The sequence below is a fragment of the Perca fluviatilis genome, chromosome 6, assembly GCF_010015445.1.
Source record: "Perca fluviatilis chromosome 6, GENO_Pfluv_1.0, whole genome shotgun sequence".
In the NCBI taxonomy this organism is placed as follows: domain Eukaryota; kingdom Metazoa; phylum Chordata; class Actinopteri; order Perciformes; family Percidae; genus Perca; species Perca fluviatilis.
In genome coordinates this window covers 29,510,284-29,525,666 of record NC_053117.1, presented here as the reverse complement: position 1 = coordinate 29,525,666, position 15,383 = coordinate 29,510,284, and the positions used below count along the sequence as shown (strand labels likewise).

At 41.3% G+C, this 15,383-nt stretch overlaps 1 protein-coding gene across 2 annotated transcripts in view; it reads right to left on the bottom strand.

The window, feature by feature from the left end:
• The window catches only part of col27a1b (collagen, type XXVII, alpha 1b), a 69,544-nt gene extending 57,903 nt beyond the window's left edge, over positions 1–11,641 (bottom strand). The window contains exons 1-3 of one of the 2 annotated variants that reach the window (XM_039802101.1): positions 11,060–11,641; positions 9,180–9,244; positions 1,193–2,514 (exon numbers count right to left, since the gene is read on the bottom strand). In XM_039802101.1, coding sequence (XP_039658035.1) covers positions 1,193–2,514; positions 9,180–9,244; positions 11,060–11,112 — 1,440 coding nt within the window. In that variant the 5' untranslated portion in view covers positions 11,113–11,641. The remainder of the gene's footprint in view (positions 1–1,192; positions 2,515–9,179; positions 9,245–11,059) is intronic. The other variant, XM_039802100.1, reaches the window with a different exon arrangement.
• Between the last annotated feature and the right edge of the window lie 3,742 nt (positions 11,642–15,383).

The following is a 15,383-nucleotide window of genomic DNA, read 5'->3' as shown; positions in this document are numbered from 1 at the left end:
GTCTAACAGGTCTAACATGTCTTTTCATGTCTACCATCACAACAATAATACTGTAATGTAATACTCCATGTCATGGGTCTGACACACACTTAACACTCAAGCCTGTTATAGTTATAGTGAAATATTTTTAATAAACTATACATTTTATTACATTTTTATTAACTACACACACACACATACATATATATATATATATATATATATACACACACATATATACATATGTACACGTACACACACACACACCTATATACATTTTATTTGATTTCTTTAAAAAAATTGTAAAGTCTGTATTTTAAAGAACAGAAAAGACACTTTTCCATGTCCTACACTCCCACCAAAAAAGTCTATGGTGCTTAAGATGGGAAAAATAATATAGCTCTAAATAATGGGAATAAAGCACTACCTTTATATTGTATAACCCTTTATATTCTTACTCTAAATGGTTAATTGTGCACAAGTGCTTTATCCTTTTTTACTTTTGACCCTACTTTAAGTATCCATTCTCTGAGCAGTCACACTCCCTCTCAGAGGAATCTAACACCTCACTGCCAGCCCCTCCACTCAGACAAACACTAACTGGCAAAGGCCAGCTATGAACCTGACTATTTCTACCACTGCTGCTAAAAAGGAAATCACACATTAGATAGCAACAATTGGACAGGGATAGAAAGTCTTTAACAGCACATGCGCAAGTATTTCATGCAAGACAGGGAATGGAGCAATCCTGAATCATTAACACCAATCCAATAAGCAAACATTTCAGAGATGCAATGCCTGGTGACTGCTCGATTCACAAAACCACGCAACCGCTCGTCAGCATCTACGTCAGCAGCAGTTCTGGACATCAAAGAAGGCAAACCGACATTTAAACAACAAACTGTCATACTCAAACGTTGTCATTGTGATCCAAACGTTTGTTCGGAAGTTGGCCCAAAGCATAGGAAAATTGCAGCCAAGAGTTGAAAGTTGCATCTATTACAATTCAAATGACCTATTTCATTAGTTATTCATTCATAAAATAAACAACAAAAGTCTATACTGTAAACAAGTTATAAGATAAACAGATATTACTGCAGTGCATCCAAAGAAGCGCTTGCTGTGGCTCAAAGTTGTGAGAAACATCCACGTACTCATGCATGGGTTTCAGGGGCAAGTGTGTGTTGTGTTTGTTTAATGCTTGCACACTCACCGGCGGTCCTGGTTCTCCCTTTTGTCCAGGTGGTCCAGCCAGCAGTGAGAACTGGGTCGGTGCCAGGTCAAATGTTTGGAAGCCATCTGTTGCAGCTGGAGTGACTGGAATAAGTGAGGTGGGCTTGACATTCTGCACACTGGTCACTTTTGGCTCAGGTTTCTTTGGAGCTACTGTGGTCAAGTGATTTTTCTGGGGAAGGTGGGCGTTTGAAGGAGACCCCTGCGTAAAAGCAGCTGCGATGTGGAGGTTTGGCTTTATCTCGGATGGTCGGGTGGAAGCAGGTAAATCCATTCTTTCGACAGAAGGTTTCTGAGAAATAGTATCGCCTTGCTTTGTGTTCTTTCCAGCACTGCCATGTGAAGTTGGTTTAGGGTTTGGTGGTGTCATGCTGATCCTAAGAGATGTAGTAGCAGTTTGAGTCGGAAACTTAAACGGAATTTCCAACCCTGGATGAAACGGTGGAGAAACAGACACAGCACCAGGTTTTGGAGTGCTCACAGTCTGATACACAGATGTTTTGTTCAGCATCAGCGAGCGGTCAGTTGGGACAAGAATCGTAGTCCTGGTGCTTTCCTCAGTCAAGGCCAAAGTAGGTCTCCTGGCCTTTTTGGATATCTCTGTCAATGACAGTGGAGTTATATGAGTGAAAGTGATGTTTGGGTCTGTGGAAAATAGAGGTAGCAAGGGTGGAAACATGGGCCGATACGTGTCGGCTTCTCTGCAATGTTTCTTAATGTAATCACAATAGTTATGAGCTGCCTTAGCAGAGGGATAAATGTCAAACTGACAGATGGCACCTTCAAACGGCACCGAGTTGTGGTTCATTTTGCCCAGCAGGAAAGAGCCCTCTGCATCCAGAGCCACCTCTTTTTTTGAATGCAAATCTGCATGTGCACTTCTCTTTCCACAAGAAGTGTGTAAGAGCACCTGGTGGCCTTGGATATCCAAAGCCAGACTATGCCACTGGCCATCGTGGACATCATAGTCTAAGCTCACAGAGCTCCTCTGCCCCACGTGTACCACCACCTTCCCTGGTACAAACTGCACTCCGAGCTGCAGTTTCCTTTTTTTAGACAGAATTGAGAAAAGAAAAGCGCTGTTGATGCGATGAACAGACAAACTGAGGATCAGGGAGAGATTGGTGGAGCTGTAGGTAGCAGGGATAACAGTACGCAGAGGCACCTGGATACGTGCCCTGGGAGTGAGGATAACTCCAGACTTGAAGGGGATAATGCCATTAGGGATGGATCGAGCGCCTGAAGATGACGACCCGTCTGATCTTCGCCCAGAAAACCCAAGCTGCTGCAGGACATCCACATCTTCAGAGAAACAAGAAAGAGATGTCAGGGACTCTTAACTTTGTTTTCTTAAAGCGCCTTAAGATACTGAACAAGAACTATCTTTTTTTTTTGACAATATGAAAACATTTCTATGATTGACTTCTAAGTTGATATAACATAACAGATCAAAAGAATTTCGGCTATTTTTCCCAAATAACTTTAATAACTTAACACTTTGGTAAAGGCACAGACACAAAGGGTTTTGCAGAATTGTATAAAAGAAAATTACATTACTACTTTCAAAATTAAAAGTAAAAAAGAAAAAGTAATTGTATAACATTTCACTTTATATGTGCACTTAATAAGCTACTGTATTTGAAAGAAGATACTGTATTAATTTGCACAAGACACCTATTAACACCCTCCCACCTGAGTGCAATGATCTGCATCAAACTATAAAATGAAGAAACAAAAGTGCAGTAATATAAGTGATAAATATATTGTAATGCCAAACTGGGAGTTCAAAAGTTTAAAGTTAGACTAATGGCAATCCTGCGGCAAAACAACTTAAAAAGGCTGCATATAATTTGCCCACATCAACATCCAGTTTTAGAGATTGCCGCAAATTACATAATTGTTACATCAGTCTCAATTAGAACAGTCTTGGGTAACGGAAGCTGAACGGGTCTTTGGAGAGGACATTTTGGGGTTTATTAATGCAGACACAGAAAAGCCATCTCACTTTATCTGGTAATGTTTGTTGATTAAAGATGGTCATTCGGACGGGGGCCCAAGCTCATGACAACATACTACAGTGTTTTCCTCACGTTTAAATTGCTAAGTCTTGTGTGTTCTGTGTTTTGCTCCTTAAGCTAAGTTCCCACTACAAGACTTTCAAAGTCGCCATTTTGCTGTGCTGTTCACAATACACAACGTGCTGTCTTGTTGTCTTGATTTCACACTACCTGACTGACCGGCGACAAGGGGTCACACACTACTAGATCTTTCCCCAGGAGGAATCCCCACGTCTGGTCTCCAAATTATGTTTTGTCCCAAAACACACAAGAGAAGTGACACGGGACATGACCAACGCTGATTTGCCTCCGATCCGGGGCTTTTGTCGGGAAGCTGTAAGTGGAAAATCAGGGCTAAAGTCCTGTAGTGGGAATTTCCCATTACTGGATCCACAGCTTTGTGTTATGGTTTTTAATTGAAGCCACATTTCACTGTAGCAAGAAACAGCCTTTATTCAAAGAGTATTCTTTACAACATGTGCAATATACATATATATACATACATATACACACACACACATATATATATAAATAAATAGATAGATAGATAGATAGATAGATAGATAGATAGATAGATAGATAGATAGATAGATAGATAGATAGATAGATAGATAGATATAGCAACAGTGATTATCAGCCTTTTCAACTTCAGCATCTCATTGTCTGCTGGTGACCACCCATTACAGTACACATAGAGAAGGATAACATACTGGTTGGGATACTGAATTGTTACAATTAAGTATTTTTCAAGAAGTAAAGCTAAAATTAGTGGGGAAAAAGCATGATTTTTAACTCTAAATCATCTCTCAACTCCAAAAAAATGACGTCCTTTGCAACCCCAAAATCCAACATGTTGGTCCCAAACCCCAAACCGAGAACCACTGAAATATCAACACCAAGGTTATGTTAAATCTAGGATATTACTTTTGAAAGCATGCTCCCAAAATTCAAATCTGTTTTTGGTACGAACATCAAAACAGACTGGAAATGTTTCCATTATCATACTATTGTTAGGGACCGTTCAAGTTCAGGAAAAGTTCAGGAAATTTCAAACAAAAGCTTTTTGTTTAGTTTAAGGTTGAAAAATAAAGAAAAATTGATCATCCCCAGCCAATCAGCGTATCCTGATTACAGTACATTAATCCTCGCAGTACATGCAATGTAAAAACTAAAAGCTTACATATAGATCTCAAATATACCGTCCTCTTCCGGACTAATACAAAACAAATGTGGGCAAGACTGAAATAAACCGCTAAATGATTCATTACAGCTCAGCGGATGAGAAACAAGTATAGACACTAGACATGTTAGGGAGGGAAACCCTGCTCAGTGTGTGCAGGCAGTGGGAGGTCAACTCGATTGAAAAACCCACACATGGAAAAGAAACATCAAACAGAAACTGAAAAAGACAAAGATTTTCTTGAGCTGAATTTCCCATATAGCACTCATTTGAATTGTTAATATGGTATGATGAAAGCAAAATTGTTCTCTCATAATGTGATTTGTGATCTACTCTCAGGGCTTATCCTGCACATCTAAATCTTAGCAGGCAGGCAGGCAGCCTAAGGCCTTTTGTGACCTCCTGATGAGCTGGGGAAAAAAACTGCTTATGTCACATCCTGAAGACAAAGCAATGCTAGAGAAGGAAACAACTTTTCTCAGAAAGCAGGGACATGCACTGACTTACAGTTTGCATTTCCACTCTACATTCCAGCAGCTTTAACTTTTACACCGTATTTGTTTATTCAGAAAAAGCGCTAGCACTAAGACAACTGGTTCTTAAAGGAGACATAAAATGCTATTTTTCAGGTTTATACTTTTATTTTTGGGCTAGAACATTTCTACATGCTTTAATGTTCAAACATTACATTATTTTTCACATGTCTGTCTGAATATACCTGTATTCACCCTCTGTCTAGAATGCTCCATTGCCGTTTTAGCACCTGTCTCTTTAAGCCCCTCACCCCAAAAGACCAGCCTGCACTGATTGGCTTGCGAGGAAAATATGGCGCACCTTTGCAGTGAGGTATTTCTCAAGCCGTGGGTGGAGATACTCAGATGGAGGGGCAGTATATTCTAATGAGAATGCAAGTGAAATCGGAAGGGGAGCTGTTGAATCCCATGTTTTCTGATCTAGGCAGCCCATTGTCTTATTTCACATTTTGTGGTTAGAAACTCTAGATACCCAAATTAACAAGATCTCTGCATCCAAAGATGTTTTGGGGTTAAACTGTGTTTCTCAAGAAACAGGGAGTGAATTGCTGGCCTCTGACTCAGCACATTAATGCATCCACCAGCCACAGCCAGATACTGTATTACAAAAATTCTGAAACTCAGTCAAAAGTTTTCTCAAGTATACTTTCCCCATGTCACATTACAAATGGGATGTTTTTTTTAAAGGATCTGAGTGACCAATGCGACACAATCAAAATTCCTTACATCAGTGAGTGTATCCGCGTGGTTATTATCTTTTTACATATGAGTTATTTACTATCATCAAATGGATGCATAGATGGCATTAAGGTGGAATGAGAGGGTGCCAACCAGTGTGCCAACCCCAGGGTTGCTGGTTTGATTCCTAGCACTGACATGTGAGCCATCATCTGGAAGCAGGCTGGTATTACATCTACAATGACATACTGAGCCCTCAAATCTGCTCCAAGGGTGCTGCACTGTGGCTGACCTTGATGAGTAGGCAGCTTATGCATGTGTAGCTATGGTAACTGTGCAAAAAGACAAAATTTAAAGGCCTGTGCATATTGACAGTTAAGTTTCCTTCTGGTGTCTGAGGTAAAAATGTAGACGCAGCGACCCATGTGGTAGAAATGACTGCAGTACACCAACAATGGAGTATGGCCAGCACCACTTAAAAAAGAATCAATAGCTTATGATTGCAGTCACTTTCCATATGCATGACTTTTACTACTTCTTATGAAATGAGTAGACAACATAGATGCAAATGATGCAGAACAGTGTGCAGGTTTTTTGTTTTTTTCCCAGTGTACCCTGCTTTATTAAGGGCCACATTTCATTAGAATCCGAGAGATTGCAAATTAACACATCCTTATATATAAATCGGGTGTCTCTAAACACTCAGCAGTCATCATTTCAATTGCCAGAACTAGTTATCATTGAGAGCAGTAGCTTCTAGAAACTGAGGTGAGCTCAGATTGAATAATATCAGGCAGATTTTTGATTGACAGCAAAATCAGACAAAAGCATGCTTATAAGGCTCTTAAATGATGTAACAGAAAGCTGACGGCATCAGACTTCAAGACGTAGCTGAATGTGTGTCAACATGAGAAAGAGTGCACTTCAACATAGCAGAGAATACTTTGGGTAACAGGGGAGACGGATCATGTAACACCTTGGAAACCTTTATTATATATATATATATATATATATAAGTGAGGAGTAAGAGGCTTGTTTGGGCTAAGAGACTTTTTTTGGGCCATTTCCAATTAAATCCAACAAAATACATGTCCAAAACATTTTTTTTAAATTGCACATTATAAAAAATCTACATGTTTTCATTGTGTGGTATACACAGTGAATGCCCTACTTTCAGATAGTTTTTAATGTTTCTACTGAGAGTATGGGATGTAGTGAGAGCAGAGTGTGATGTGTCTTATGCTCATGTTGCACAAAAAACAATTCCATGAATGGGAACCAATATTCTGAGGGGCGTCTGCAGTTTTAAACTAATCCAGTTCAAGTGTTCAGTACACAACATCCACTTTACGGGACAAGGGCGGCAAAGAGCTCTAACAAAGACTTACAATATTTTCTAGGGAAGAGTAAACATAATGAATCAGAGTTTTTGGCCTTCATAGATGAAACAGTGATGCTGACAGAGGTAGCTTACCAAGCTGTTAATGGAAAATGTAGATGCTGATCACATTGGTCATAGATAATCTCTGGATAAACATCAGCACAACAAGGGGCCCGTGTTGGGATAATTACTAGCAGTGGTTATATTCACTTTCTTTATCCATTTTGTGTCCTATAGCTATTCAACTTCATATAATGAAAATATTACCTAGTTTATCTGAACAGCCTCACTGAAGTATATTGCACAAGGCATACCTGAAAGTGTCAGTAACCTCCAATTAGGGTTGGGTAACGAACCCTGTACTTTTACCAGTATCGACTGAATTGGTTCACGTAAAATCAGACGGTGCCAAATATGGTGTTTGGTGTTTTTAGCCCCCAACGTCGCCTTCCAGGCAGCGCGGCAATGGTTATAGTAAGGGTTAAGGTGAGGGTTAGCTGCCTGGAAGGCGACGTTGGAGGCTTAAAACACCATTGAGCGCCAAATTTCGGTACCTGAGAGCACGTAAGCGCAAGCTTATCTGTCCTCTCTGCATGTTGACAGAGAGCGGCGCTCCGACACACACACACGCAGAGGTGCAGACTTCAACAAAACTACGTCGGCTCTGCAGTTTTGTTGAAGTCACAGTGAGTCACAGCAATGCCGATACAGTGGTTTCAAGTGTGGTTACAGTTTTTCAAAACAGACAGTTTGCTGCGATATGATATTAATAGTGAGCCGAAAGCAGTCGCGGTGCTGTTGACGTTACACTTCCTGTGAGACAAGCAGGCGCAACAGTGGTTTCTATGCCCTGGGGACTGACTGACAGGCTGAGGTTGTAAGTAGGGATGCACCGAATATTCGGCCACAGAAAACTTTCGAAAATGTTGTGATGACGCAAACAGAAACCGCGAAATCCGTTCCACCTGCAAAGCGTCTCCTAAGCAAAGAGGTTGAGACGGACCACGGAGTGAAAACAATGAAAAGTACGCTCTTAGAGTCTGTCAGTACACGTTTCAGTGAGATCTATTCGGATCCTCTGCACTTCATCGCGACTGTACTTGATCCGCGTTATAAAGACCATTACTTGGATGCGGAAATAAAGCAGGGCGCACGAGAAATGATCCAGGCCGCGATGGATGCGGAGAACCCGCGTGGAGACGGAGACGGAGCAGCGCACGGAGCAGCGCCCAGCGCAGGAGGAGATCAGAGCGCAGAAAAAAAGACTCGTCTCTCTGCACCAGATGAGGGGCATGCACCCTCGTTGTCTGATATGTTCAGTGAAATCCTGCAAGAAAGTGCCTCAAATAATAATATTAATAATAACAATAGGTAAGCTATTCTGTTCTTAGGCTACTATATACTGTATGTGACTATCAGATTGTAGCCATATTTCTGCTAGATATTTTTTTAATTAAACTTTAATATTAATTGATACAATTGCAATGCCTTGATTTTAGTAAAGTTAGTACACAGTCATAGCCATAAATGCAATGGTACTAATAATTGGCCGAATTTCTTTCGGTGTTTCGGTTTTGTTTTCCTCTTTTCGGTGCATCCCTAGTTGTAAGGCAAGGCAACTTTACTTCTACAGCACCTTTCAGCAACAAGGCTTTATATGAAACATTAAAGAGCAATTAAAAATGGTCATGATGAAAATAAAACAGGCTAAAAAGAATAATATACAAATACAAGAATAAAAGTTGAATAATTATTCAATTTAATAGGTTGTAGGGACGGGTTTGGGAAGAGAGAGGGAGGGGTTTTATTTGTATTTAATTTCTGTCAGTGTAACATATTCTAAATAAATAACATAATGTTCTAATTAAGTAGGATAAATAGGTTTGGAATTATTTTTACAACTGAAATAATCTTTTTGTAATTACAGAGGGAAAGTACCGAAAAAAGTACCATTGGGTACCAGGAACCGAATTTCAGGTACCGGTACTGATATTGGTTCAGATGCGAAAGGTACCAAACCCTACCTCCAATGAATCAATTTCAATTTCCTCTTTCCCACACTAGCTGTGATGCACATTTGTAACACTACCGGCTGCAACACAATATTATTCACCCATCCTTGTCCTAAAGTTGCTTACCTTGTGCTTGTGCTAACTTTAGAGAGCAGGTGCAACAGAGTATAGTCCAAAGAATCAGAACTCTCCTAAAGAGAAAGACAAAAAAGTTAGAAATTACAAATTATTATAGTCAAGGTACAGATAAACTGTAATGTCAGGGTCTACATCAATGGCAGGATTTACCTAGCATGCATGTCTTTATGGTGGAAGGAAACCAAAGTCACCTGCGCAAACATGGGGAGAACATGCAAACTCAAGACAGAAAGGCCCTGCCCGGACCAGGGATTGAACCCAGTACTTAGCGGTGCCTACTTGCTGTAAGGCAGCTCGGCTATTTTAATCAACTAATAGTTTCAGCTCCTAATTAATCCCTGATTCGCAATACTGAATCAGAAGTTGCCAAATTTAGAACAAGTCTAAGTTAGAACATCGAAAGATAAAATTATTTCATTTGCCATTAACTCCTGTACTTGCACCTGCTGCTGCTGCCGAAGAGCAGCAGCAGCATCTCTGCTTTGTTCAAAGAGTCCAACATCTGTTTTAGGACAGCAAGCTTTGTCTTATCTTGCGGCCTGAGCAGATAAGCTACTGCTCAGCAGGGCTAAGTGAATGCTCCAACAGGACCACCTCTGACAAACCTACAAAACACTGCATCACCTTAAAACCTATGATTCCAAGTGAAAGATATTGTCTAATGTAACATAATTCATATAGCAACGCTTCATTATATCTCTAACACATGAACCTTTCAATAACTGAGGAAAACTGCCTTGATTATAACTTGTATTATGCACTTTTTGATTGCAGATTTTGAAATAGATCTAAAAAAAAAAATTAGATTTTTCTCAACCCATAAAAGACCATGTAGTCCTTCAACTGGAATGGCATCAACTGTGTCGGTATCATCTCATCAGCCAATAAGCAGATTATTTTACACCACTGATTTTTCTGCAACATTTCTTTCTCAAGACAAGCGATAACAGGAGTGTTGACTGCTCACACAGAGATGGCATGCCTCTAAAGGTGTTAAATTAGCTCTGATACATATTTACACTCTTGGAGCTAAGGATTTGGTCGTATGCTGTACGTAAAGCTGGATGGAACAGGTGATGTTTGAAGTGAACTGAGCTCAGTGACAAGTGCCATAATGAACGAACTTACAGGAAATCTATTATAATGGTGGTTTTCCAGAGAGCCACAGGAAACCACTGGTCAACCACTGACACACTGACTGGTTGGAACTTTAAAAAGTATTCCTCCCTCCTCTTTACATCCCATTCAACAACAACAAAATGGGGGGGGGGGGGAGTGTAGTTTGTGACCCATATGGCCAGCAGTGGTTATATGATGCAACATTTTGACTTTTATTTCCCCTCCCATTGGGACAGCTGGCCAACCAGCTGAGTGAGATGCACAGCTGGGAGGAGAGAAAAGGGGGAGGAGAGGACTGTCTCCTCCTCTCATACATCTCTCTCAAATCAGTCCCAGATCGTTTGGCAGCTCATTCTGGTACAAGCTGCAAAGATACAACTTCAAGAACAGTACAGCAGGCTGCCTAAACTTGCTCCCACTGACCTGTCTGAAGAGCAGAGAAAAATTGTTTCCATATAAGCTATCCTGCTACCTATTACCACCTGTTCAAGTGTATAACTGCTTAATACTTTCAAATATGAATATTAAATTTGTGTTATTTCTCAGGATATATTAAACAGTTCTGCAACAGACTACTTTTGTAAACTATCACAACTTATACCAATGCTACTAGCAACTTAACACGACTAGCATTAGTTTTGACGCAGGTAATGTCCACGAGCACATGAATGACTAATGATAACCTATTTAAAAAAACAGAGGGGGAAAAAAAGGCTATTTAAGTAAGACTTTAAAATGTATTGACTTACCCCCCGACTCCAGTGCTTTTGTGTTTGGAGTACGGGGCATTGTCCGGCTCCATTGCGGTTACTTCATTCTTTCTTGGGAGTTTTTACAGTCCAGACGAGCCAGATGAAGTTTTTCCATTCCAGGTGTTCCTTGAGGTTCGCGCGAGGAGTAAACGTGCAAGGAAGCAAAAACAAAAACAACTAATCAAACACTGCGGGATTAGCCAGCTGTCAAAAGGCTGCTTTCTGTCATTGTCTTGTCTCTTCTTGTCCCAGTAGTCTCCTGCTTCTAGAAGATGACACCAGACTTTAAAAGACCCTCCGGAGAGCTCCACCTGTGCGCTTCCTATATGTTTGTTAGTTCCTTCTTCCTTTCGCGCGTTTTGTAAATACAATGAACATCGTCAAGTCGAGTCTAGTCCACCTTTTCCGGGGAACCGTTGCAGGACAAGATGACGACCGCCGTTGTGTGTATGTGTTTGTCCACTTTCCAAAATGAAAGTTTATTGTGGACTGAGGAAAATCTTGAGAACCGGGAAAAGGGGGGAACACCTCCCTCTGTCGCCCTCAGCTGACATCGAGGGAAAAGAGATTTGTAGCAGAGACGGTGCAGCCTCAGCTCCTTCCAGCTGAAGGTGTGTCTTTTGGGGAAGCAGGAACCCTCCCGGATTGAACATGTGTGTTGTTGGTCAGTTAACTGGTAAACATGCTGTAGGTTAACACGTGTGGTTCTCTTAATACATCCATGGTGGTAATACATGAATGAATGTGCGTCTGTCAGCCTCAAGCAGATTGTTGCATTTGGAGTCTTTTCAGGGCTGCAGCAAGAATTTTCAAAAATACTGCTTGCCCAAGCCCCCTCAGTCCCCCCACCATATGTCACAAGACATTTTTGACATCTCACGTCACAGTAGAAAAAGCACAGGTGTAAATCTGACTGTATGATGGATGAGCCATCTCGACTTCCTCCCACTGTACAAAAGTAAAGCCTAAATATTCCGGCTACGGCGCTGCCATCTTGTAAATCTGGAGCCAGAGTCTGCACAGTAGTGATCAGCGGTGGAGCCGCTATATCGAAGTCCCGCCCACACACCCACCTGACCAATCTCAGCAATTTTCATGTTTCACCCTGTTTTTATAGCATCAAATAACTTGTTAAAACCAAAACGACACTTGAATCAGCGTGATAAAAACTACATAAAATGACAGAAACCATTTTTGGGAAAAGATTGTTTGACTTTTCTTTTCTTATTCTTTAGTTTGGCCCATGTCCCACCCACTAACATGGAGGGGGTGGGGTTTATGACCTGCTGCCAACCACCAGGTGGCGATCGATATGTTTTGGCTTCACTTTTGTGAAGCTGTCAAGCTGTCCATCTTTTTATAAAGTCTATTGTGTAAGATATATACCTATATCAGCATTTGTAAAGGCATCTTGTGAAACTGTTTGTTGTAGAATATGCACTACTTCTCCTACTGATACTGGATTTTTGAGGCTTATATTGATATTTGAGAGTTGAAAATCGATATGTTGATGAAAATACAACCTGATCTCACAGAATTCCGTGAATTGAACACGGCCCCTTGACTCAAAGTCTGTGGCAGTTTCACGGACTCGCCGAAAATGCTGTGACACGGCCCCTTAAAATTCCGTGTGGGCCCACGGAAGAATACCGTTAAATGAACACGGCCCCTTAAAGCTGCTGTAGGTAAGATTGTGAAGATCCAGGACTTTGCCAACAAATTTGAACATCAACAACTTCTCAGTCCCTCCCCCCTTTCTGCTGCAGCCCAAACCGTCTCCTAAGCCCCTCCCACACAAGGGAGTTTGACAGAACTGCCTAAGCATGTCAGACAACATGTTCAATAACTAAAACACTAACACAACGTTAACTTTACTCACCAACAGTAAAACGATGCTAACTAGCAGGCTACCGTTAGCCATTTCAGCATCATATCAGACCGACCACTGTGCAAACGTTACTAGCATCCTCACCAACGTAGCTTTATGGACTTTGACTACTAATAACCAAGTGAAAGATAAATCATTCATGGTAATTATGTTACCTGTCGAGAGGAAATGTGGCTACATCTGCATCGTTCTTTAGATCTTTAAAATCCCGCAGCTCATGCCACCTCTGAAAAGCCACTCCAATATTCACCGGAGTTTTGGGAAACCTTTCTGCAGCTCGTGCTCGGGGCGGGGAGGGGAGAACGCTACGTGCCTGAGCAGTGATTGACAGGCAGATAGACACCCCTTGTGGCCCTGATTGGAGAAAATCGACCGGGAGCGGTGGAATTTTGCCAATGGCACTACAGGCTGTAAGAGGTGCCAGAGGAGCTGGTTTTTTTTTATTTTACATAATTCATGTAGTTCTACTGGAACATAGGGTCAGTTTCAGCAAATATGACAGAAAGTTAGTTTTATAAGACTTACCTACTGCATCTTTAAGTTAAGGAAAAGGTTGTGGCGGGACAACAGGACGGTTGGGTTTAGGAAAACAATAACGGGACACGGGACAACAACGGACGGTTGAGTGTTTGACCCATCCACCACCCCAACCAACCTCCTTACGCAGATTTTTGGGCTTTCATACTACTCGCTACCGTAGTCGCTCATAATGCTACGTCATCTTCTGATTGACTTTACTTTGGCATTGTTTTCCATGGTGGCCACACAGAACCCACCACGTCATGTGCTGTTAACAGTTTGTGCTCATTTCACGGAATTCTGTGAGACCAGGCTGGAAAATAATAATGGAATGTTAAATGGAATGGAATAAATAAACTTACAGTTGAAAATATAAATAAGTTGTATGAGCTTGACAGTTCACTTATGACCTTGGAAACAACAAACAACCTCTACTAAAGGTCCACTTACTCACATGTTCTGGAGACCATATCACACGTTTCATCTGAGGATCAGGGTTTGCTCAGTTGTCATTGCAAGGTCAGAAATCACAAAGTGTCAAATTATTCAATGCTCTATTGAGGACAAACTATGCAATGGCAACTCTGTTTCCAAATTACCACAGATATGACTGACATTCATATAGCCTAACTGCAACGTTTTCTTACTATCTGCCGACATTTGGGCAAATACTCTGTAGTAATATTAATCTAATAGCCGGTTGATTTATTAGTTAGGTTTAAATAAAAACTGCATTTCAGCTCACAAAAATCTGGAAATATTGGAACAATAACACAGGACATAACCTTAATATCCAGAATATTTTTCTTTCTTGTATAATCAGTATAGCTGAAGCCCAATCACAATAAAGAACCTTCATGTAATCACCTCACCAATAAACTGTCTCTTTCTGAAACGCATTTCATTTCTTGTGAGAGGGCTGTATACTTTTAAAGTATAATCTGTTTGGCAGATAAAAAGGGACACTGTAAACACCCCTCCTGCTTGTATTTAAGTTAACCAAACTACTGTATAATATGATGGACATAGTTCAGCTTCAACAAATGACCAATTCCCTTCAGTGAAAAGTTAAACGAATAGACCAGCTTTGTGTGACAGCCTTCCTTCACCTCCTGCTTCACCAACATATACTTCCGTTCTCACACGAGTAGCAGAGATCTGGGTTGCAGGGTTGCACTGGTTCCTGTGTGTGTGTGTGTGTGTGTGTGTGTGTGTGTGTGTGTGTGTGTGTGTGTGTGTGTGTGTGTGCGCGCGTGCGTGTGCTGTGAAATTCCTCTACCAAAGAAAGTCCTCATTGACCCGCCTTCAGCAAACACGCTATGACAGTGTCCAGGGGAGACCCAACAGAGCACCGATTCAGCTGCTTGCAACTGGATCCCTCCTCCTCACACAGAGCCCCCTCACAGTTCGTCCTCTCAGGGCCAGGAAGGAAGGGAGCTCACCACCTTGAAAGAGCACTTCCCATGTACCTGTCTGAGCTATGTCGGATGTGAGCTTTTGTTACCAGTTTTAGTTCACAGACAAGAAGGGCAATGTCCTCACAGCCTGTGGAAGAGCGCAGAGGAAGATCTCCAATCTGGGGTGTAAAGTTTCATGGGGTTTGTAATGATTATTGCAGCAGCCTGTGGAAGCGGTTCTTGAACTGTGTCCCAGGGACTGCCAAATGTTCTTTAAGGCATACCAGAGAAGGCCGGGTAAGAAGAGGAATGGTTAGACATTTTGGGAAACAAGCTTATTAGCTCTCTTGCCAGGAGTTAAATGAGAAGATTGATACCACTCTCATATCTGTACAGTAAATATGAAGCTACAGCCAGCAGCTGGTTAGCTTAGCTTAGCATAAACACTGGAATCAGCTGGCTCTGTCCAAAGGAAACAAAATCTGCCTTCCAGCACCTAAAGCTCACTAAGTAACAC